Source organism: Scardinius erythrophthalmus (genome assembly GCF_964197995.2).
Source record: "Scardinius erythrophthalmus genome assembly, chromosome: 22".
Taxonomy (NCBI): domain Eukaryota; kingdom Metazoa; phylum Chordata; class Actinopteri; order Cypriniformes; family Leuciscidae; genus Scardinius; species Scardinius erythrophthalmus.
The window spans coordinates 20,494,989-20,516,825 of NC_138242.1; the positions used below are offsets into that span (position 1 = coordinate 20,494,989).

The window sequence follows — 21,837 nt, forward strand, 5'->3', positions numbered from 1 at the left end:
TAATAGCTAGGGGGGAAAAGGTCAGAATTGTGAGATAAAAAGTCGCAATTACCTTTTTTATTTTTTATTCCCTGGTGGAAACAAGCTTCAATATTAATGTGATGAGATAATGAAGTTATTGGTCAAATAAAAAGTTTTGCTTTCTGTGCTAAAAGTCTCTAATTCTCTCTCTGGGCATCATGGATGATTTGCAGAGTTCTTCAGTGCTTCTTAAAGTTTGTAAAAAATAGCACAATTGCACCTGCAATTCAACCGAGACCTTTAGCTTAAAATAGGGTGAAATAACTAAAGGAAATAATTTGACAGGAAAGTGCAAGCACAGGGAGCAGAAAGACTACTATTAGTGCAAAGCTATATGGCTTCAAACAAGGTAGTTTATCAAACAGACAGCAAATTAACTAAACCTGGGATTAATGACGAGCAATTCCTCTGGTATTAAAACTATCTCACAGTAAATTTGAGGGTGTAAAATCTGGCTAAGGAAGATGTAAATGCAACGCGAACTGCAAAAGGAAAATAATTCAAACTTTGTCTTTAATTCAAAGCAAGGCTCTATTGTAAAATTCTCCCTTTATTCACATTCCTTTCTGGTCATTTTTCTCAATTAAAAGCGTTTGAGGTTTCAAATATACACTCTTTGAAGAAAACGTTCTATATTAAAAGATTCTGTCGGATGCTTCATAGAACCTTTTAGGGGTTCCTATCATGGGATCATTTTATCGAAACCAGCCATCATGGTTTCAAAGCACTGAGGCACAAGAAACATGACCAAAAGCACAAAGAAGTGATTATATCAAATAACATGCTAAAATCCGTCACACTCATTAACAGAACAAAGTATGCAGATTTTGCCCACCATGTAACTTTGGACTCACAGGTTAATCCATGCATTTCGTAATTGGTTTCCTGGTTCCTAATAGAGAACAGCATAAAATTTAGACACAACAAAATGCCTTTAAGTCTCATAGCTGTTTTTAGCGGCTCTTTTAAAGACAGAATGAGATGCAACGACTCGGGACTGACCCCTGAACATAAGTGTCTAGAGCAGGCTCTTGTACCTCAACCCTACAGGGGCAAAAGTCAAATGGAAGCTTGACCCTAATAAGAGAAGACATCAGGGGTCTCACATAAGTGACCTGGGTCATGGTTGAGTAATAAAGTCTAACCATCTGGCTAACACCTATCACAGCATCTAATGATGTATTGCAGAGAAAGCCTTTAAAATGAACATAGATAAGATTAAATTTAATATATTAACTCAATACACCACAGCGCGCAGAAATCAGAAAGCGCTCACGTCCTCCTGTAATACATAAGAACGCACAAAAATACAGATAACATATCAAAGGACAAAGGAACAGAAATATGCATATATTGTTATTCAAGCATATTATATTATTTAATTTGTTTAGATTTTAGTTAATGAAATAAATTCAATGAATATTTGAATGTGATGGATGGAATCATGCAAACAGCCAGGCCTGAGAAAACCCTATACCTTCGTTATGCACATATTACACCAAGTATGGGCAGAGATGATATGTAACATTATGCAACTTTCAATAGTAGCAGCCATGTGTTTTATTGATGGCAATCACAGTTTTTCTAACCAACCCTTTTTACAGGGTACAAACCTTCAGGAGGCAGTTTTCCCAGAGTCAGGTGTAATAAACCAGCCGGACTTTGCCCATAGATTCTGTCCTGTGAGTTCTCCGCGTGATGCACAGAGAACTGTCTCAAGGCATCTGTCAATCGAGTGAGCAACACACTTCTCAAAAGGTAAAAATATTCACTTATTTTATCCATTTAATGTCAATATATAAAAAAAACTGTGTGCGGTTAAACAAACTGCATTTAAAACCATGAATAGGCCTATTTAAAAGCGCATACCAATGGATTCTGTAAACAAGAGATGGTTAATTATCAGTTAGCAGATGTATTATCGGCACTGGCAATGATTAATATGAGTAATGTGCCATGGGTCAGTTAATCAAAGATGTTATATTCTGTATCATGGTTGTAATTCATGAATGCTTTGGAATACAGTCCTAAAGTTGGTATTTTTTTAAAGAAACGCTCAGATGATTATTGCAGAAGTGAAAGTAGCTTCAAAAATGAAAGTGTAAAGCAAATGTACCAAACTAAACATTTATTAAAATGAACAATTTATTTTTGATGGTCCGTTTTGCAACTACATGTCAACTTAGTAGTAGACTGTAGAAAACACTACCATAATCATCTCCGTGTAAACTACAAAACGGCGAATTTATGAAAACGATGATGTCATGCGTATTATGTGTTCAGTCTATAGGCGCGTAGTTTCTTCACAAAGTGACATCGCCAACTACTGGCCTGGCATGCATAATACAGCGTTTTTAACTGTGTAACTTTTCCGTTTTTTTTGTTGTGTTTTGAATTTGAAGATATCACAGTGGAATGGATTTTGAGTGTTTAAGCTTTCGAATGATACCTCATATGTTGATGACTAAAATATGTGGGGAAAAAGGCAATAAAAAACCGTGCCAAGTGTCCTACTACCGGGACTGGCTGTTAACAGGATAACTGCGTTTCCCATAACTGATTTTAAAATGTAAGTGAATGCCACAAATCTGTCCATGTCAAGACGCATGTGATGTGTGTTCATAGTGTGTAGGTTGGGACGTGGACGGAGGACAGCGTATTAGGCGAGGAAGAAGAAATGGAAGTGAAGAGCATCTTGAGGAGGGCCCAGTCTCTCAGAAGTGTTTCCACTGATCATGTCGGGTCCTGGACTGAAACTGGACTCAGAGACAAGAGGAAATCTGTCTCTCAGCTTATGTTACAGTGAGGGAGACGTTTCTCTTACTTTAAAGGAATAGTTCGCCAATTCTGTCATCATTTACTCACCCAAACCTGTATGACTGGCCTTCTCTCTGGGACATAAAATGTGATGTTTAGCAAAAATGTCTGAGATGCTGTTTTTCATACAATGAATGTGAGAGGGGACCAAGCTCAAAAAAGAAAGGAAAAAAAAAAGGTTGTCAATGAAATTTGTTCACTACATATATTCTAAGTGTTCTAAATCTAAATCTAAAGAGTTGTTATTCACTGAAAATCTTGTTTGATTGACATGGTCACCATTCACTTCCATTGTATGGAAACAAGCAGCTAATACATTCAGCTAAAGATATCATATTGTATTCCACAGAAAATAAGAGATGAAATGTGTTTTGAAAAACATGAAGGTGAATAAATGATGACAGAATATTCAATTTGAGTTAACCAAATAAAAGAGAGTTTATACGTAATCAATAACACTTACTTGTGTAATAATGACATAATTATCAATAATCCATTGGAGTTGATGTTGATGTGTAAACAGAAAGTGTACAGATCTATTTTCCAAAGTCATTTTGAATGAAATTAAATTAAATACAGGACTTTATCAGACCTTTTGAACACCATGTCTTCACCAGCTACCAAAACTCTCCTGGAAGAAAAACAAAAGTTGATTCAGAGGATATCAAGCATGAGGTAAAAACACCAAACCTCACATAGACTACTATTAGATTTTTCAATATTCAACATGTGATGTCATTGTTTCCCTAAGATTGAAGGAATCAACCACTTTTACCTGCATTTCCTGGTTTTCTTATTTCTCTTACAGATGAGCATGCAGATTGAACCAATTCCTGTCAGTGAGAATGTCAGCAGAGTTGAGACACAAGTGAAGAAGACTGATGTCAAAGAGAAGACTAGAGTCTCTCCTCTGTCCCGCAGTAAGTCTATGGGGAGCCTCCCCCGGCAGAGACCTACGGGCACCACAGCACTCAGGGCGCTCTTTGAGTCAAAGGTCACCACTCAGCCTGAGTCCAAGAGAAGCAAGACGGCACTTCAGTCAGTGGGTGCTGAGAAAGCCAATAACACTACTCTTCCACTCACTCTTCCCAATAAGACGGATCCTGAGGACATAAAGCCCCAAGTAGAGCCAGAGGTTAATAACAGCCATGATGAACCAGAGAAATGGACCAAAGAGGTTCAAGTGATCACAAAGGTAAACAGTTAGACCTTACAGAGATGTGCATGACCAAGAGTCATTTGTATTTAACTGATGAAATATTTATTCTTTCAGAGTGAGAGAACAAAACAGATAATAACCCGATCTGATAGAAGAAAGACCATTTCTGGCATTTATAGTGAAAAAATATCAGCTCCAGAGGGTGAGTACATACGTAACTTTTTACATTTTACAAAAGACGTGCTGCATGGTACGGCTCGGTACACCTCAGGATGGATGGATGGATGGATGGATGGATGGATGGATGGTTTAAGTAGGGTTAGGGTTTGTTCAAAACTCTAACTCAAACTATGAGCGATAGTAATAGCAATGCCTACCTCAACAAACACCACTATTAAGGATTCTAGTTCAAGTTTACGTTTCAAATGTTGACAGAGTATCATGTGACCTAAATGTCAAGAGCAAGCTATATAGAATATCTTTCAAGACAAAAATCACTTTCTTTTGCAAATACTGTCAAATAAAAGCACTGCATGGTGAAATATAGAAAATATACTTTACTTTGCTTTTGATAAAACTTGGGCCACGTGTGAGGGCTCTCCAAACTGTAACTGAGGAAACGCCTGACATCACAGCAGGAGCAACAACTGTTCATAATGACATGAGATGAAAATAACATGCTTTTTTTAGTCATTTCTGAGTGCTGGGTTGAGGCAGACTGGAAATATAGCTGTGTATCTCAACAAGTGATTGACTCAGCCTGGTGTAGCAATAGCAGAATAGCTCCTAAAATAGCTGGCTGGCACTTATCCCTCCATGGGAGCCGGACAGGGTCAGCTGTTACCAGAACAGAAGCGGAGCCACAGGCTTGCTGACACACTCGGAGGACACACATGGCCGATAGACCCGTCAGAGGATCATTACTGAACTAAGTATTACAATAATTCAGAGGGATTTGATTTAAGCTTATGAGCAAAGGGAAAGAGCACTGAATGGTGAGTTTATGTTTACACACTTTTAAACAGTTATACTGCATCAAATAGATTTCCCACAACATGTGTAGAAGACACACTGTTGTGTAACCAAGGACATGGGATTTCCAGAATTTCAAAAAACAGGCTGGAAAACAAGCTTAACCTTAACATTTTACTGTGCAAATAAATAATCGTATGTTAATTTTCAACTCACTAACATGCTGAAATTAGTTAAAGATGATTTTTGTTGGACACTTTGCTTCGCTTGTCTTCATCAAATATTATTTATAGACTGTTTTAAAGGAAATCTGTCTTGTATTGTTAATGAATAGCTGTTGGAGAATGTGTGATGAACTGGACAGCAAAAGATGATCATTTAATCAATAATTATGGAACCAAAAAATAATCTCATTATCATTGTGATATCTAGATCAGATGAGTAGCAAGAGTGATTTAGATGCACTCAACAGGTAAATTATTTACTACAATAAAAAATAGACTTAACTAAAATCAGATAATGAGTTTCACTTCCTTAATGCTTTTCAGATACTAAAATACAGCCATGGTTGATTATAATTTTATTTTACCAGCTTAAGGCAAGACAATATTTTGCCATTGAAACGGAATATTAGTCTGTACCCTTCTTCTCATTCAACCAAGCTGTGTGTTGGTTCTTGGTTCACGACTGGAAATCCCACAAGTATCTGTGTCACAGAGAGTCAGATGTTTTCCACCCTTCGAAACGCACTACACTGATGGCTTGCGATCATAGCAGCTGTCCACATTACTGCAATAGAGCTGACAGAGCAATAACCATCATAACATCACTGTTTTAAAATGAAGCACACTTACAAAATGGATTTAATATTCATTTCAAAGCATTAATGGAGGCATTAGTTGAACTATTTGATGTCAGTTACATATAAAATCAATAAGTCAATGCAGGGGTCAGGATTTTCTTTAAAAATATACAAATATTAAAGTAAATGTGATACATGAATGATTTTAAGAAATAAAAAAGGTAATAATGTTTGGTAATATAATAACAATTAGAATCATTCTAAATTGTTATTGAGAAAACTGTTACAGTATTTGGAAGTACTTATGTTTGCTGAAAGTCTAGATAAGGGGGTCTCTGGGTACAAATCAGTCAATAAATAATCTATCATAATTTACAGTTAAATCTAAAAGCCCTGCTAAAAGCTTGCTGAGTCACAGATAAAGTCTCTCACAAAACTAACAAACAATATGACTGACCAATCGCCCACCTCCCACTGAAAGACAAACTTTTCTTTTTAAATAAATCTCATATTTGACAGTTCAGAATGTCTTTTTTGCCCCCCTGATGTGTGCGTCTGGTTGTAAAAGCACAGATGTTGACCTTGATTTCATTCCTTTCATCCAGGAAATTAGGAGTCAAATTTTGAGTTACAATAACCATATCGTGATTCTGATCTTTCTGCTGTTACAGAGGATAAAAGAAGGTCAGTCGCAGACTTCAGAGACAATTCGGCTCTCTACGAACTGGAGAAACCCTCTATTTCAGTCAAAGCTTTGTCTGCACTATATCTGTCAAAAGTGGCAGCTGCAGAACCAGCAGGAAACGTCTTGAAACCAGTTAGTACTTGTAGCTACTTTTGGGGCCAGGGGGATGAGACAGGGTAAGGCAGCAAGAAAATGCTGCTAAATGAACTGCTTGTACAACTGCTTTCTGTTTATCAGTGTTTAGCTACAAGTTCAAGGAGCATGGACTATAAAAGAAAAGTTGCTGTCTTAATGTTTTTAAGTACAATCAACTTGGATGTTTAAGTCATTTCAACTTAAATTACATTAAACGGACTTAAAAAAAATTGTTGAATCTTGTATAACTTATAAAAAACATTTCCATTGCTTTTACTCATCAAAATAAGTTAATCAATTTTCAACTGCTTTTTATAAGTTATACAAGATTCATCAAATTTGTTAAGCCAGTTTAATGTCATTTAAGTTGAAACAACTTAAATGACCAAGTTTATCGTACTTGTACTTAAAAATGTAAGGCAGCAACTTTTTTTACAGTGTATATAATTACTATATAATATGTTCTACTTTGGAAAAACTCTTAAATTAAGTTATTAAAATCAGTTCATAGTTTTTTTTGTATAAAAGCTTTTTTTTATTATTTTTTTTTTTTTTTTGCTATTTCTAATCAGACATGCTAGTCATTTCCTTGATTTATGTTTGTGATAGGACCAGAATCCCACTTCTCCAACTGGAAAAAGGCTAACAGCAAGCAAGGTAAGAAAAAATTGTTTCAAATATGTACTTTAATCTAGTGATAAAACTCATTTGGCTTGTTCATTCGATTTTAAAGTACAAACTAACCCTGGTGTGAACTCTGGAATAAATTATAATATTGTGTATAAATGTGTTTTATTCAAAATGAAGTACATTATATAATATTTTGCACTTTATTCTTGAAATAAAATTTTGGCTCTTTTAGTGCTGTTAAACATTAGCAAAACATTAGCAACATTTGTAGTTTGCGTCTTTCTGTAATTGCATACTCAGTAAATAACAAATTGTGGTAGTGACCCTTTTGATATTGGGTCTGAATTAAATTAACAACATATGAAGTTGAATTTGCAGTGTTTGATTACCTACTTATTTAGCAGGACAGAATATATAATTATTCTGGGTGTCTTTGTCGGACTTTTTCTGTTCCTTAATCACCGGTCTCATAATCACAATACTAACATGAATGATAATGTTCTCAACTGCCTGTATTCAGACTGCTGAAATTAATAACCATTAGAAACGTTAGGCACAAAACGCTGGTTTTCTTTGGCATGCGGTTTGGCTTCCGTACAGTTCAGCAGGTATGTTTAACTTCTTAACCATTTGTGTTTGCTCAAAATTAATCATAACCATTTGAAATAATAGGTTAATATATTAGCTACAATAATCTAATGTGGTTGTCTTTTTTTTTTACTCTAAGATGGCTGAAGGTGAACAAAACAGCATAGCATATGCACCCGAATCAAATCCATCTACACGTCATCCGGAAACCAGTGTTGATGAGTATGAGCGAGCCTTTACTTCACCACCCCCTACAAGAGAAGTAATGTCCATTCTGCACCAACGCAGACAGAAATGCGAGCTTAGGCGACTGCTAAAACACACTTATCCTGAGTTGAAAAATGTAGACAGTTTGGTAGAGAGGGAGATGGCTGATATTCTCAACATCGACCCAGTCACAGACGCTGGATACCAAAGTGAGGTCCAATCTAGGTGCTGGCTGTTTGAGAACCATGATATCAACTCAGTGGATTTCCATGACCAAAAACCACAGATGAAAAAGGATTTTCAAGAGGGTGAAATCAAGAGAACCGTTTGTATGTTTGAACAACCTATAGCTAACTTCATCAACGAAGAGAACAAACCCCAACTCAACGAATCAGAGGAAGGGACATCAGAGCAGAGCATCAGAGTGGATGTGAAAGCCACACGCAGAATTTTCGAAGCTCAATCAATGGATATTCTGAGAGACAGTCAAAGCCCCTGTCCAAGGAAAAACATTGTTTCTGAGGAGGAAATTGGATCGGTCTGGAAACCAAAGAACGATTCAGAAACTGATGGAAAACAAACATCAAACATTCACCATAACAGTGAAACCACTGATTTCATAGGCACAAATGAGGTATTTTTTTTAGGTTTATCTAGAGCCAAACAGGTCTTTGAAACAATATTACATGATAAGGAGAACATCTCACCCACAAATGACAGCTGTAGCCAAGAGGAAGAACTGCTGAAGGCAAATGTAAAAAATAGAGCTCAGATGTTCGAATCAACTCCACTTGATAAGATCAATCAGCAAACCAAGGAAGAATCAGAAACCATCCTTGAGAACATGCAGGAAACTCTAGTTTCTTTATGCAACTTCAGCATCATGCATTCTGATGGAACTATCCTTGAAGCTAATGAAACTGGCCATATCAAGAAAGCAAGATATCACTTCATACAAGAAGATACAAGAGCAGAAATTGATGATGAGGAGATAGTGACTGGAAACATAAAGAGCATCATGCTTCAGATGCTACCAGGAACAAGCCTGAACCCAACTGTGACCTTCCTAAAAGAGGACAATCAGGGCAATGTGGAGATTCAGAAAGTAGATGTTCCCACTCACCAACTTCCGTTCACTCAAGATAAAGAGTGCAGGACTGCCAATGTGGTGCAGATTACTGAAGATCTACTCAGTCAAGAGAAGTCTATGAGGAAAGGAGTCATAATACAAGATGGTTCCACAGGAATGAGAGAGATAACAGTTTATGTACTTTTTATCCACAGTGAAGACAGTGCAGGGGTCAAGGAGTTGGGTAAAATTGAGTATAGATCCATTCCCTCAAGTCTAAAGATTGATCCAGAGTCTGAAAAGGGTGATCTCAAGACAGATATTAGTTCATCAGAAAGTTCTTCAGCAGTAGATTTAAACAAAACTAGTAATGTGCAGCTATGCCAGAGCTGCATTGAGAAAGGAGACCTTGAAAATCTAAAAAGGCTGCAGGAAACATCATCAGATGAAGATGTAGGTGCTTCAGAAAAAACAAGTGAGATTATACCAGATAATGTTAACAAGGTCAAAGCACTTTTTGCTACCAATATAGATAATTTAAGCTTCAAAACACAATCAGAAGAAAACAAGTCAAAAGTGTCACCTACAGAAAGTGTGATAAATAATGAAAATAATACAGAAAAATCAAACGAGGCTGAAATTTGCACTAACACTGGGGGCACTCCAATTATTCTTCAAGATCAAGATATTATGGATGATGGAGCTGTTCTTCAAGCAGAACTTGTTGATGTAGTGGAAGATGATGAGTTAGTGAATCTACAAACAGCAATTATGAATCTTCATCAGGCCACAATGGAGGCAAAAGCTCTTCAGCAGAGTGTACAAGCACTTGCTTCCCAGACCAACCAAACCCAACAAATTTGTGACCTTGGTTCAGTTAACCATGAGTTTACACAAGTGAAAAACAATAATAATGTAAGTGTGAAAGAAGAGCTCTCACAGTTATACGAAACTCAAAATGAAGAAGAAAGTAAGGAGGACGCTATGAGGGGTAGCATACAGGCAGCTCTTGATTCCTTGGGAAAGTCCAACTTTAATGTCTCAAAGGGGGATTTTAGAGCTGCAATGATTTATAGAAACTCTGCTAAAGGATTTGCAGGACACAAAAATACAGATGTAGAGCAGTCAAGTAAAAGGACTAAAGAAAATAAGCCATCAACATATTCTCCTGCACCCCTAGCTGAACAAGAGGCTTTAAAATCACTTGGTGAGGAAACTGACACAACCCAGTTTGAAAACAAACCAGTGACTTGTTCTCCCCTTCATGTCTCCGTAGACACACATGTTAAAAAACGGAAAACTCCTATTGGACCCAAGCCAGCTATCCCACCTAAACCAGATCATTTAAAAATTAAGCCAAACCCTCTTGGTACTGAAACTGATGCATACCGTCTCAACAAATCCCAAGTCCCACCTACATCTTTAAAATCACCAACTGAGGAGATTAAAGAACCTTCAACTCCCAAATTAAACCCAGACCCAGCGGCTCATAAAGATGTACTCTGCATAAGTGTACAGCTTACTGATGCCAATGAACCTGAACCTAGTGATACGTCAATGACCGACACTGAGAGTCCTGAAAACAAAAAGCTAAATGACATACAGGTTGTTGAAGAACCTCCAAAGAGCTCTCTGGAAAGCATTGTCAGTGAATCTTCCACAGGATTTAATGGCACTCTTCAAAACTTTGGGGTGAAGCAGAGTGGTTCATTGCCTCCTGTGAAACCTAAAAGAATCAAAATGGCTAAAGAAAATGTGAAGAACACTACAGACAACACCAATAACAACTCCACCATTTTGGAAACTGAAACGGCACAGGAAATCAGTCCTTCTCCTCACAACAATGGCTCCTCGGAGACCTGTAAGATAGATAGTAACAACCGTGAAGAAAAAGAAGATAAAAGTGATGATCAACAAGTGAGTGGAGTGGTCAGACGGAAAAAGAAAAGGAGAGGAGAAACTGAGGATGAGCGAAGGCAGAGACTCTCGGTGCACATGGATGAAATCATGAAAGGAAATGTGCCGGCTGTCATGGAGATCTTCGACAAGCTGAAAAAGCAAGAGGAACTGAAAAACATTCTCTCCAAAGTAGAGGAAATCGAAGACGACACCAACCAAGTAGATGTCAGCTCGCTTAGAAACATTTTCGAGAGCGTACCGGATTGGGTTGTGCCTCGGGCGAAAAAGATCAAGCCAAAAATAGTCAAGTCGGAACATTTAGGAGCACCAAGTGAACCTGAGGTGATGTCATCCATGGAGGTTGCTTTTGGGGACCTCGAGAAAGCTGGTGCGGACATCATTCGTTTAAAAGACCAAACGCTTGCGAGACTCATGGATATAGAGGAGGCCATTAAAAAGGCTCTTTACTCAGTCTCGACTCTGAAATCTGACTCTGACATTGTAGGACTCTCTGGTCTCTTCAGGGAGTCAATGGTGGCTGTACAAGGTTCACCTCCCTCAGGTAATATCAGGAAAATCAGTATTGGGTCGAGCAAATCCCCAAAAGCTCAAAACAAGATGGGAAGGAGTGTTACTGGACAGTCAACAGCACAGAAAAAGCCAGAGCTTTTTATTCCCACAACCAAACAGAGATCAACCTCACCAGCGTCTCCTTCGTTTATTTCCATTCAGTCTGCAGCGAGGAAGCCTACGGAGTTGCCATCGCCTCAGATCAGTCCCCTAAAAGTAGAACCGAAAGAAGAGGCCAAGCCCCAGTGCTGCTGTAGTGTGCCTTCAGACCGCAGGCAATGTTCTGTAACAAAGGGGGCGTCCTCCAGCCCCCCGAATCCACAACGGCAGGTCAGTGTGCTGGAAGTGCAAACGATGCCTGAGGTAGAGAAAGTAATCGGAACAAAAACCATCAAAGAGAACTACGAGAGGACGGACTGCTTCGGCAACAAGTTCTACTCCTCGAAAACCTCCACGGTTGTGACAACCCAACCGGAAACAAGGACAACTTCTAGAAAGCATATTACGAGCAGTCCAGCCACATCTGAAATTATCACATACCCAAGAATCAACACACCTTTTATTAAAGAGGACCATCCCCCACTGTGAATATTGGAAATTTATTTCAGTTTTGGTTGTCACATAAACGAAAGATCTAATAATGTAATAGCCAATGCATTTAAATGTAACACATGTTTGTACTGTTTTTGCTTGGTTATCATTTGTAGATTACCTCACTATTCCTATGTGTTAGTATCGATCAGTGTTAGTATTTCAGTTTTTGTGTGTGTGTGTGTGTGAATTAATATTTTTTTAAACTAAAATTTCCTTAGTATGTTGTAGTCATGCAGAAAACATGTTCTGATATTTCTGTGAATACAATATAATTTGAATTTCTGCCATATTTGTCAATAAAAGTAAAAGAAACGTGTCATTCTAAATTTCAGTAAATAGGTGTTCTCATATGTTTAATATTTAAAACAGAAACACAGTCTCACTCTCACAACAATTCATAACTATTTTGATTTGTTGCAAAGTTTTATGTATTTGCACACTTTCGTAAGATTTTTGTCCCACTGAGGGGTAGGTTTAGGGATGGACCTTCATTCATTTTTTAATATGATAATATTTTTTAAATTAGACATTTTCATATGAATCACATCAGACGAAATGAAAAATTGCTACATTTTCTCATTAAATTTGGTTGACTGAAACAGTGATTTACAGAAATATTTTCCCCAAAATCTGGTAACATTATTTAGTCTTGAACAAACATTTTAAAATACCTAGCAGATCATTATATCATGTGCGTTCAAATATGATTATAAATCAAAATATAATATATAAACCAATGTTTTCAACAACCAACATTTCTATTGAAATGTTTTATATTTTCTTTTTAGATCTATTGAATAATGATCTGTTTAGCATTCTATTAATTATTTTGGTAATGTTACATTTATTTATTTTAAAGTGTTTGTAGAATTTAATCATTTAGAAATGTTTGAACTGTTGGGATGCCAGAAAAATAAAGTATTGTACATTTCAAAGAAAGATTCAACACAAAGTGCCCACATCTAATGGGCAAAATGCTCAATAAGGGGGCTCAACCACTAGCCTGGCAAGCCAGACCTACATCAAGATGTTGGGTTTGGCAACTCACCATAGACACGGCTCAATCCGAGGGGCGGGATAAACGGCTGTCTTTCAAATTCCCTCTGCACGCAATAGGACAGCGCTTCAACCAACCAGAGCGTTTTCCAAACAGCGGAGCTAGTTGATAGATTCAACTTTTGCCATATCTGGCCGGCAAAACTACGAACACATCTTCCTTTTTAAGAATGACTTAAGTGCCGTTCTATGCTCTTTTCTCAAAGAAAAACCTAACTCCAAGTCCTCCAGAGTCGCGGACAAAGCCGATTCGAAAGATGTTCGCCAGCAGCCGTCATTCTTTGTTTTCAAGTGGCAGGTAACCGTTGCAACTCTGTCGTCATTATGTTAAGCCCGCCCCGCCTACTCTATACGCAACGTGATTGGCCTGAACCAATTTAGATTTTTGCTTTTTGCAGCTCGAAAGCATAGCTCGAAAGTCAATGGAGAGTTGCTAGACTGCCCTGGCTGCAAAATACATTTTGCTGCTGCTAGGGTGCGTCTAGATTTCTAGGGTACTCAACCACAAAACAAAACAAAAATTGTAAAAAGGAAGGAAAGGTTGGCCGACCACAGCTCCAAAAATAGAAAAATATTTATTTCAAGTTTTCAACACGTGAAACTTTACGTTTCTTCACCTGAGCCCGTGAACATGAAATAAATATTTTTCTGTTTTTGAAGCGGGTGGTATCAACTTTTCCTTCCTTCCTTTTCTTTTCTTTTTTCTTTTAATCTCTAAGAAAAAAAATCTCATTCAGCCAGTGAAGACAAAATACAGCTTGTGTTTTACTGAAAGAGTTCAAACACTATAATTTACACCAGTGTTTTCCAAAAACCCGCATAAAAAAACACAACCTAATAGCTTAAGTGAATTAAAAGCCAACTTCTGACCCCAGGTCAGTGATGTGTTAACCCTTTTGTGTGACTGTAGTTTCAGCCAGCAGCTCAGGAAACATGCTCAGCCTGTCTGAAACCAGTTTACCCAATGGAAAGAATGGCAGCTGATAAACTAATTTTTCACAAAACCTGTTTCTGCTGCAAGCACTGCAAAAAGAAACTGAGGTAAGAATATTTCCGATAAAGACCATCGCTGAAATATAAACATTTAAAACGCATTACATCTATAATCCTACATTAGTGAAATCACTTTGTTACTATAATGCAACTAGACCATAAATCACAGCAAATCATTTATTAGGCAGCGCTGAAGTTGCAGTTCTGCAACAGTCTTTAGACTTTGCCTCTAAAGCTGTTAACCTACTTTGCTGACACAGCAGCTGTTGCTTAAAACTGTTAATCTACAAAAATGCACCCAATTAATGTGTTTTTTATAGCCTACAGATCATAAGCAATGTGTTTTCTTGGTTTTAGCCTTCAAAGCTATGCGCCTCTCTACGGGGAATTCTACTGTGTTTTCCACTATCAGCAGCTTTTCAAAAGGAAGGGCAACTATGACGAGGGCTTCGGTCGTCAACAGCATAAAGACCGTTGGCTACAGAGGAATGGCACTGACGTCATTTAAAACCACTGAACGAGTATATGGGCCGTAACCAGCAGATGGTCTTATGTAGGCAAATACGATTTTCTGGTCTTTGGCGATTGTGCATCAACACGTTTAAATCAAATAAGGATTTAATATTAACATGATTTCACAAAGCAGTTTATGTCTATAAATCAGTATCACTCTATTCTAAAATTTTTATGTTGTTAGTGTGTTTTATGACATCTAAAGATCATACAAACTAATATTTTACATACTGACTGATGTATCTTCATAATTTTAAAACAAATGTGTCAAAAACATGGGATAAAAATCAAATATGAGTATTTGTACATAGCTGTTTCACTATTAAATGACTGAACTTCTAAATAAATGACCAGATTATGTCTTCATTAATGGCTTTCTAGTTTTCTGTAGCATCAGTCTGAAAAGTATTGGGAAAAAACACTCCTGCATTGTGTTGAATCATTAATTAATCACAGTTTTTTTATTATTATTTTTCAAAATGAAGTGATAAAAAAGTACAAATTCATTTTTATCAATAAAACTTTACAAACATGATACTTGCAGCATGAAAAGTAAACAGTGATACTGTCATATTTTACCCATCCACACTTATTGAATAAATCTGTTAAAACACCCATGAACATTAACAACATTTTGCTATATAAATCTCATAATTTAGTGCTCCTGAGAGCCATTTCCTGCTCCTGATACAGTCCGTTTTCAATGCTGGCTTTCTTTGATCCCCTGTAAATGACAGATACAAAAAAAAAAAAATCAGTTTTTAATTTTTTTATTAAATTCTGTGCATCAAAAGTTAAGTGCTTTTTACATGATTTATTATTGCAAGAGATGTTTCATGCTTATATGTGTGAAATGTCACTAATATAAAGAATCCTCACATGCTCTCATCCACGGGAACGTCAGTGTGGTCCTGTAGTTCGGTGTTTAGTGTTTCTGGGAGCAGGAAGGTCAGGGCTCCTCCCACAAAAGGAAGAGAACCGAATATGACCATCGGAATGGAATGATGATACACGTTCAACAAGCCAATCAGAGGAGCTAGAATACCAGCGACACGCGCACACATGGAGTTCAGTCCCACTCCGTTTTGCCTAGACAATTGAGTTTAAGAATGAGAACTCATTTAGAACGCAGAACTGAAAACTGTGAGTGGTTTCTCTCTTTTGCATACACACCTGACAACCGTTGGGTACAGCTCAGCAGTGTACACATACACTATGGTGAAAGAGGCAGCGAGGGAGAACTTCCCAATCACAGCGATCACAGTCACAACCACAGGATACTCTGGGGAAAAAGCAGTCGGAGTTGAAATCAAGAGGATTAATGTGCTTCTGTCACGTTAATGAACATTTAAGCAGCTTGTCGTTTGATTGCTTTTCCAACCCAGTCTCATGAAAACTCCTCATGACAAGAATTTTATGATTTGGTGAATCAGTGGCGAATTCATACAATCTCATTAATACATTTTTATACAATCTGCTCACAAAGTCCTGAGGCTTAGGTTAATGTGTGGACTTTAATGGTGATGTTTAGCCTGCAAATCAAATGTTTCATAAGAATCAGATCATAGTACAAACTAGTACAAATCATGCAACGTGCCACACTGATTTCTATGTAAAATGAATGAACATTTAAGCAGTTTTTGTCCTTTGAATGTTTTTCCAACACTCTCATGACAATTCCTATAAGAATTTTATGGTTTTGTGAATTTGTTGGGAATTCACATGAATTAGTATGATGTGTTTTTGTTGAGTTAAGTTTAGTGGTGGACCTTTATGGTGACGTTTTGTACTAATTCATACGAAATCACCAACTAGTACAATACTTATAAATTCTCATGATTTTTCTATAAACATGCTCTATTAACATTTCCACTGAAAGTGACATCTGAAAGTGTTCAAATACTTCAGATTTTGTCATTTAAATAACATATCTATTTTTGTACATTGTATCATTTTTACAAATTACAAACATATTTTTGTCAAATGTTTTCGTTACAAAGTTTTGTCTTTATAAAAATACCATATGTTTTTATTTATTTTATACAAAGACATTTTTAGGTGTGACATAAATGTCCAAATACTTTTTGGGGGACACTGTACTGTATGTGGAATGATAATTCTAAATAAATAATTACAGTTTCATGTGTTAGATGTAGCAAAACACACGTCTCACACATTTTGGGAACAATTTTGTGACTCCATATGGGTCAAAATCCCTCTTTCCTCTATAATTATAAAATGAGACTCGCTCACCCCCTGGTATAGCAGGAATAACCAGGCAAGCTGTGCCTCCTAGAAGCAGAACAGCACTCTGGCAGATCCTCCTTCCGAAGCGCTGAATGAGAGGAAAGCAGGCCAGCCGGGCGGGAAACTCTGCAATGCCAAAGATCAGTTGAGTCAGGTAAATGTCCAGGCCGAAGTTCCCCACGTTCAAGCTGACTCCATAGTAAACCAGGCTCGTCACAAACCTACAATAATGAGGTTTGCAGTGAATGAATGCAGTGTCAATGTAAAAACGTGTGTACACAGTAAGTGCATTATATTCTGCACTATTTTATGAAAAAGTACACCTTAAAATATCCGGATGATGTATTTAATTAAAGGTGCAGTAAGCGATTTTTCAAAACAGAGTACAAACAACAAACTTGTAGCCAATCAGCAGTAGGAGGCGTGTCCACTCATAATGGGGGAGGAGAGAGAGTGAGCAAGTAGATTTGATGAAAGACTGTAGAAAGAGAGATGGCTGAGAGACAATACAAAAGACAAAATCTCAGAGGAACATCACTGGAAAAAGAAGGGTTATGATGAGACAAGGGCTTTAGAACCCGCGTTAATTTTAGAAAAGCTTTCCCGCTCTGGAGAGACCGACGCGGAAAGGCCTGGAAAAAAGGCCTTGTTAGTGTGCCGGCCTCACACACCAGTGATTAAGGTTCGAGACTAGCTATGGACCAGCCTAACCGCATCCGGGCTGTAAAGTGTTTGTGAATTTTGGAGACGGAGCAATGGGTTTGTTTGGGTTGATTTCAAATATCAACAGTGTTCAACAACAACTCTGGGAGATCACATACCGCACCTTTAACTGTGTTAATTAAAAATGAATAAATTCATTAAAAGTGTGGAATGTTTGACACTTCATGCACTCAACTGTCGCAGCTTTAATAGCGAAGGGGCTAAGAGACTCTGATGTTGAATGAGGAAATGCTGTCATAACTCACCACATATAGCACATGATGAGAGCTCTCTTTCTCAGGTAATCCACTCGGAACAGGTCTAGCATGGAGCCTTTATTTGTGGTGTTCTCTGCTTCCATCTGATAATGCATCATTTCATGTTAATTCATCATTTTCAATACCTTCATTTAAGCAGAAAAAATCTCCTGGGTCCTGGGCAAGATAAGCAGTCCGAATTTGCATAAAGTAGAAACATATATAAAAACAACCATTAAATGTACAGATTTTAAAGACCTACATTCGATTGTAGGATACTGTATGTTTTAGAAGGAAAATGGGAGTGGATATGATCTTTTTATCAGCTCTTTTCTTAGACCAGATATCCGGGCTACATAGACAAAACAGTCACCTTGTCGAGCAGATTTTCGGGCACCTTCCTGCCATTGATTCGGGCCGCTTTCAGGATCTCTTTCTTGGCTCTGTCTTGCTTGCCCTGAGTCAGAAGCCATCGGGCAGACTCAGGCAGAATCCTGCCAAATAAAATAAATTATCGCAACTTAATAAAAAATTTAATTAAAAAATTTTAAATATTTCATTTGTATACTCGCGTGTCATGTGACCTTGGGAATCCCTGATATAGAAGAACTCTAACCAGTAATAAACGCAGAAAAGCCCAACTGGCGCTGACAGAACCAGCTGTAAAATCCTCCAGTTTCGGATCCCAAAGGCCACACCAGACAGCAACATCAGACCGATGGCATAAAAGCAGTGTGACAAAATGGTGAAAAGGGCGCGCTTGGCTGAACCGCACCACTCGGTACCTAAAACATGTTAGAGATACAATGAAAATGTTATCTGAGATCTGAGATCTAAACAGGTTTTATATGCATTTTCTGTTGTTACAGGACATTTATTTAAAGTCAGCATGAAACAGAAGTTGCTATTTGTCATGTATACATGGCTTCTTGAACGAGAAAAAAGTTAGGGCGGGACTTAATCGGGAGATGACTGGATGATTGGATGGTTGTGGTTTGCTATATTGCTCTGATCTCATATGAGTGACAGGTCGACACATCAGAGAACATGAAATTTCAGATTTATATACTGGTGTTAAAAGGAGTCACAGGTGTTACCCAGAACAAACGTGTTCATAGAGATCCCTGATATCGTGGTGCCGACCACAAAGCGGAGGGCTATGTAGACATAGATGTTGGGGGAAAATGCTACTCCCACCCCAAACAGAAACTGAAGGAACAAGGAAAGCAGCGTGACAAACCGCCGGCCATACCTGCGACAAGAAAACAAGTTAACCAGCACAGTCGTGCAAGCACTCAAATTACTCATTTGACACAAAATATGGCCCTTTATTACTTATGGGTTGTTAAAACAAACTGAATTATCTGTATGTTTTTTTGTTTTGTTGGAAAAACTCAAAAATCATCATTGTGTGTTTTATATCATTCTTATGTTGCTTGGACTCTACACGTACTTGTCTGCCATTGGCCCAAACAATAGGGCTCCAATAAGAAGACCAGCCATGTAGATGGACTGAGATGCCTCATTATAAATCTTATTTTCACACACCAGGTCAAACTATGATAAGATAAAAAAAGAAAACATGATAAAAGACAGTAAACAAATGCCAATGAAAATTATATGTATTGGTTACAGTTTATAATAACTTTCAATTTGATGTAATTGACAAACATTAAAACATAATATAAAAGGGTTAGTTTCTGTAAAGACATACTTAAAAGTCGTGGCTACAATTTTTTAAGATTTCGACCATTAATGTCAAGGAAAAAAGACATTGATCTTTTGTGATAACAATGGGGTAACTTGGCCCAATTGAACCTGTCAAGCTAAATTTAATAGGAAAAATTATGAAACGAACAAAACTAAAGTATTATGATGATAAATACATGCATTATATAGCTATTGCTTTTTTGGTAACAAATGGCTGTAAATAAATAAATAAATATATGTAAAATAAGCTGCCAAGCTAACAGGGAACGTTTTCAGAAATTTGCCTAAAATTCTGGCAAGGTTCCCAAGTTATGAACAAAATGATATTGCAGTAACATTAATAAGAAAGTTCATTCAAAGTTATCTGGTCTTCAATAATGTTCTCAAAACGTTATTTATACATTGTTCATGGAAGTTTTTTTCTGAAACTTTTTAGTTCCAACTAAGTCCAAGGACGTTCAGCTAACATTTTCCAGAATATTTAGAATATTTATAACATTCAAATGTAACATTCCCATAATGTTCGCAAAATTATAAAATAGAATGTTTCCTTCGCATTCAAATAACCAAGAGTACCAAGTACCAAGACGGTACTATACGGATATCCGGACCACAAGTGACCACACGTAAATAACGTGACCACACTAGGGTTAGGGTTAGGTGTGAATATATACAGAAATAGGTGTGGTCCGGATAACCGGATAGCACCCATTGTTTTTAAACATTTGAAAAAAACTGGACATTTTTAAATTTTAGAGAACATTCAAAAAAAGAAAAAACATTTCTATAACTTAATATAAATATTAGCAAAACGTTCTTAGAACATTTTGTTGAGTTTGCAGGTGCTAGGTGAAATAATTATTTTTTAGCATTTTTTTAATAGCCAAATTAATTAATCGCATCTAACATAAACGTTATGCGATTAATCGATTTGACAGCCCCCCCTTTTTTTTTACATATAACGTTTCACACGTTTTCAAACGATTCAATTATTAGTTAGAAATTGCCTATGAGAGAGGAGGTACAGGTAACCATGGCAACAAACACTGTCATTAACTTATTATAGGTTTAATCGTCACAAATACAGTCGGTAGGCTATATGACATAATTGTTCGTGTTTTTTAAAGGGTTGCGCCACTTGCGCGAGACGAACTTTGATTGTGACCAGAAAATTTGTGTAATTTTAACTCTGAAAGACACTGAATAGCCTAATAAGTGAATATTATTTGGACTACACTATATCTTATATAGGCTACCTATGCGTTAAAAGTGTAAGCATAAAAGATAAATATTTATGAAAATAAATGCCTATAGCCGGATAATTAGGCTTACTTTTATAAAGTAAATTAAGAAAAGCCCAATAATGCACAGTAGCTATTGCCTATAATTATAATCTATATCAAAAGTTCAGTACAGTACCTCAGTTATAATGGTGCTGCTGTCTTCTGGTGCCTTATAAACCCATCCATCGATACATGAGGTCGTTGCGTTTATTCCATAAGCTTCAATGACATCGAGATCCAGATCAACAGGTGAGAACATCTTACAGCTCTCATATTGTCCTTTACTGTCCAGAGGGATGGTGAGGTTCCGCTGCCTCTCCTCTGTCAGGTTTGGAGCCCGCTGTAAGATCCAGCTGCTGTCGCAGTTGTGTGGGAAGCTGATGGCGGTGAAGACCTGACCGAACATGTGGAAAGCTGTGAAGATGTTGGGGAGGCATACTGCCACCAGCAAGCGTTTCTGAAACGCTCCGAACTCGCCGACGGACGACAGGATCTGCGTGAAGTCTATCATGGTCGCTGTGGGCCACCGTCAGCGGCGGCTCGCGCTTAAAACACCTGCACACCGCGGATCCCACAAATTAATTTTTAAACTTGTCACAAGTTCAGCATATCTGCTCGCCCGCACTTATCTGATAAGATCAAAGATAAAGCACTTATTTATTTCACAGCGAGAAGGACTGTCAGAAGACTTTAAATAATCATAGTACGATCTAAATTAGGTATAGTAGCCTAAGTCATTAAGCTGATTCCAATGGTTAAAAATGTTCTGAGAGGAGTTCCTGCAGACAGTGTGTGTGTGTGTGTGTGTGTGTGTGTGTGTGTGTGTGTGTGTTTGAGTGTGAGGGACTTTGGATCATGAGGCAAATGCAGTTAAACACTAGGGCCTTTTTGCTAGTTAATAAGGCGGTCTTAATATTGTGGTAATGTG

At 37.4% G+C, this 21,837-nt stretch overlaps 2 protein-coding genes across 3 annotated transcripts; one reads left to right on the plus strand and one right to left on the minus strand.

Moving 5' to 3' along the window:
• Positions 1-2,692: 2,692 nt before the first annotated feature.
• Positions 2,693-15,075, plus strand: LOC308682581 (xin actin-binding repeat-containing protein 1). Of its 2 annotated transcripts, XM_081352405.1 has the most exons (8): positions 2,693-2,823; positions 3,456-3,513; positions 3,647-4,033; positions 4,112-4,199; positions 6,443-6,588; positions 7,201-7,248; positions 14,115-14,245; positions 14,555-15,075. In XM_081352405.1, exons 1-8 carry the CDS (start codon positions 2,699-2,701, stop codon positions 14,703-14,705), a joined length of 1,134 nt encoding a protein of 377 aa, XP_081208531.1. In that variant the 5' UTR covers positions 2,693-2,698; the 3' UTR covers positions 14,706-15,075. The 2 variants fall into 2 exon arrangements, with proteins under 2 accessions (XP_081208531.1, XP_081208530.1); XM_081352404.1 differs by lacking the exons at positions 2,693-2,823; positions 3,456-3,513; positions 3,647-4,033; positions 4,112-4,199 and adding exons at positions 4,833-4,992; positions 7,949-13,502 and having other exon boundaries at positions 14,555-15,050.
• Positions 15,076-15,141: 66 nt separating this feature from the next.
• On the minus strand, positions 15,142-21,420 carry slc22a13b (solute carrier family 22 member 13b; the record flags this gene model as incomplete). Its single annotated transcript, XM_081352407.1, has 10 exons — positions 15,142-15,434; positions 15,590-15,799; positions 15,884-15,992; positions 16,964-17,178; positions 17,926-18,020; positions 18,290-18,410; positions 18,533-18,701; positions 19,014-19,168; positions 19,370-19,473; positions 21,046-21,420. The coding sequence occupies 10 exons, from the start codon at positions 21,418-21,420 to the stop codon at positions 15,359-15,361; spliced, it is 1,629 nt and encodes a 542-aa protein (XP_081208533.1). The 3' UTR covers positions 15,142-15,358.
• Positions 21,421-21,837: the final 417 nt, after the last annotated feature.

Excerpts from the sequence above, each read along its gene's own strand:
- LOC308682581 (XM_081352404.1), top strand. The coding sequence starts at position 7,949 with ATGGCTGAAGGTGAACAAAACAGCATAGCATATGCACCCGAATCAAAT.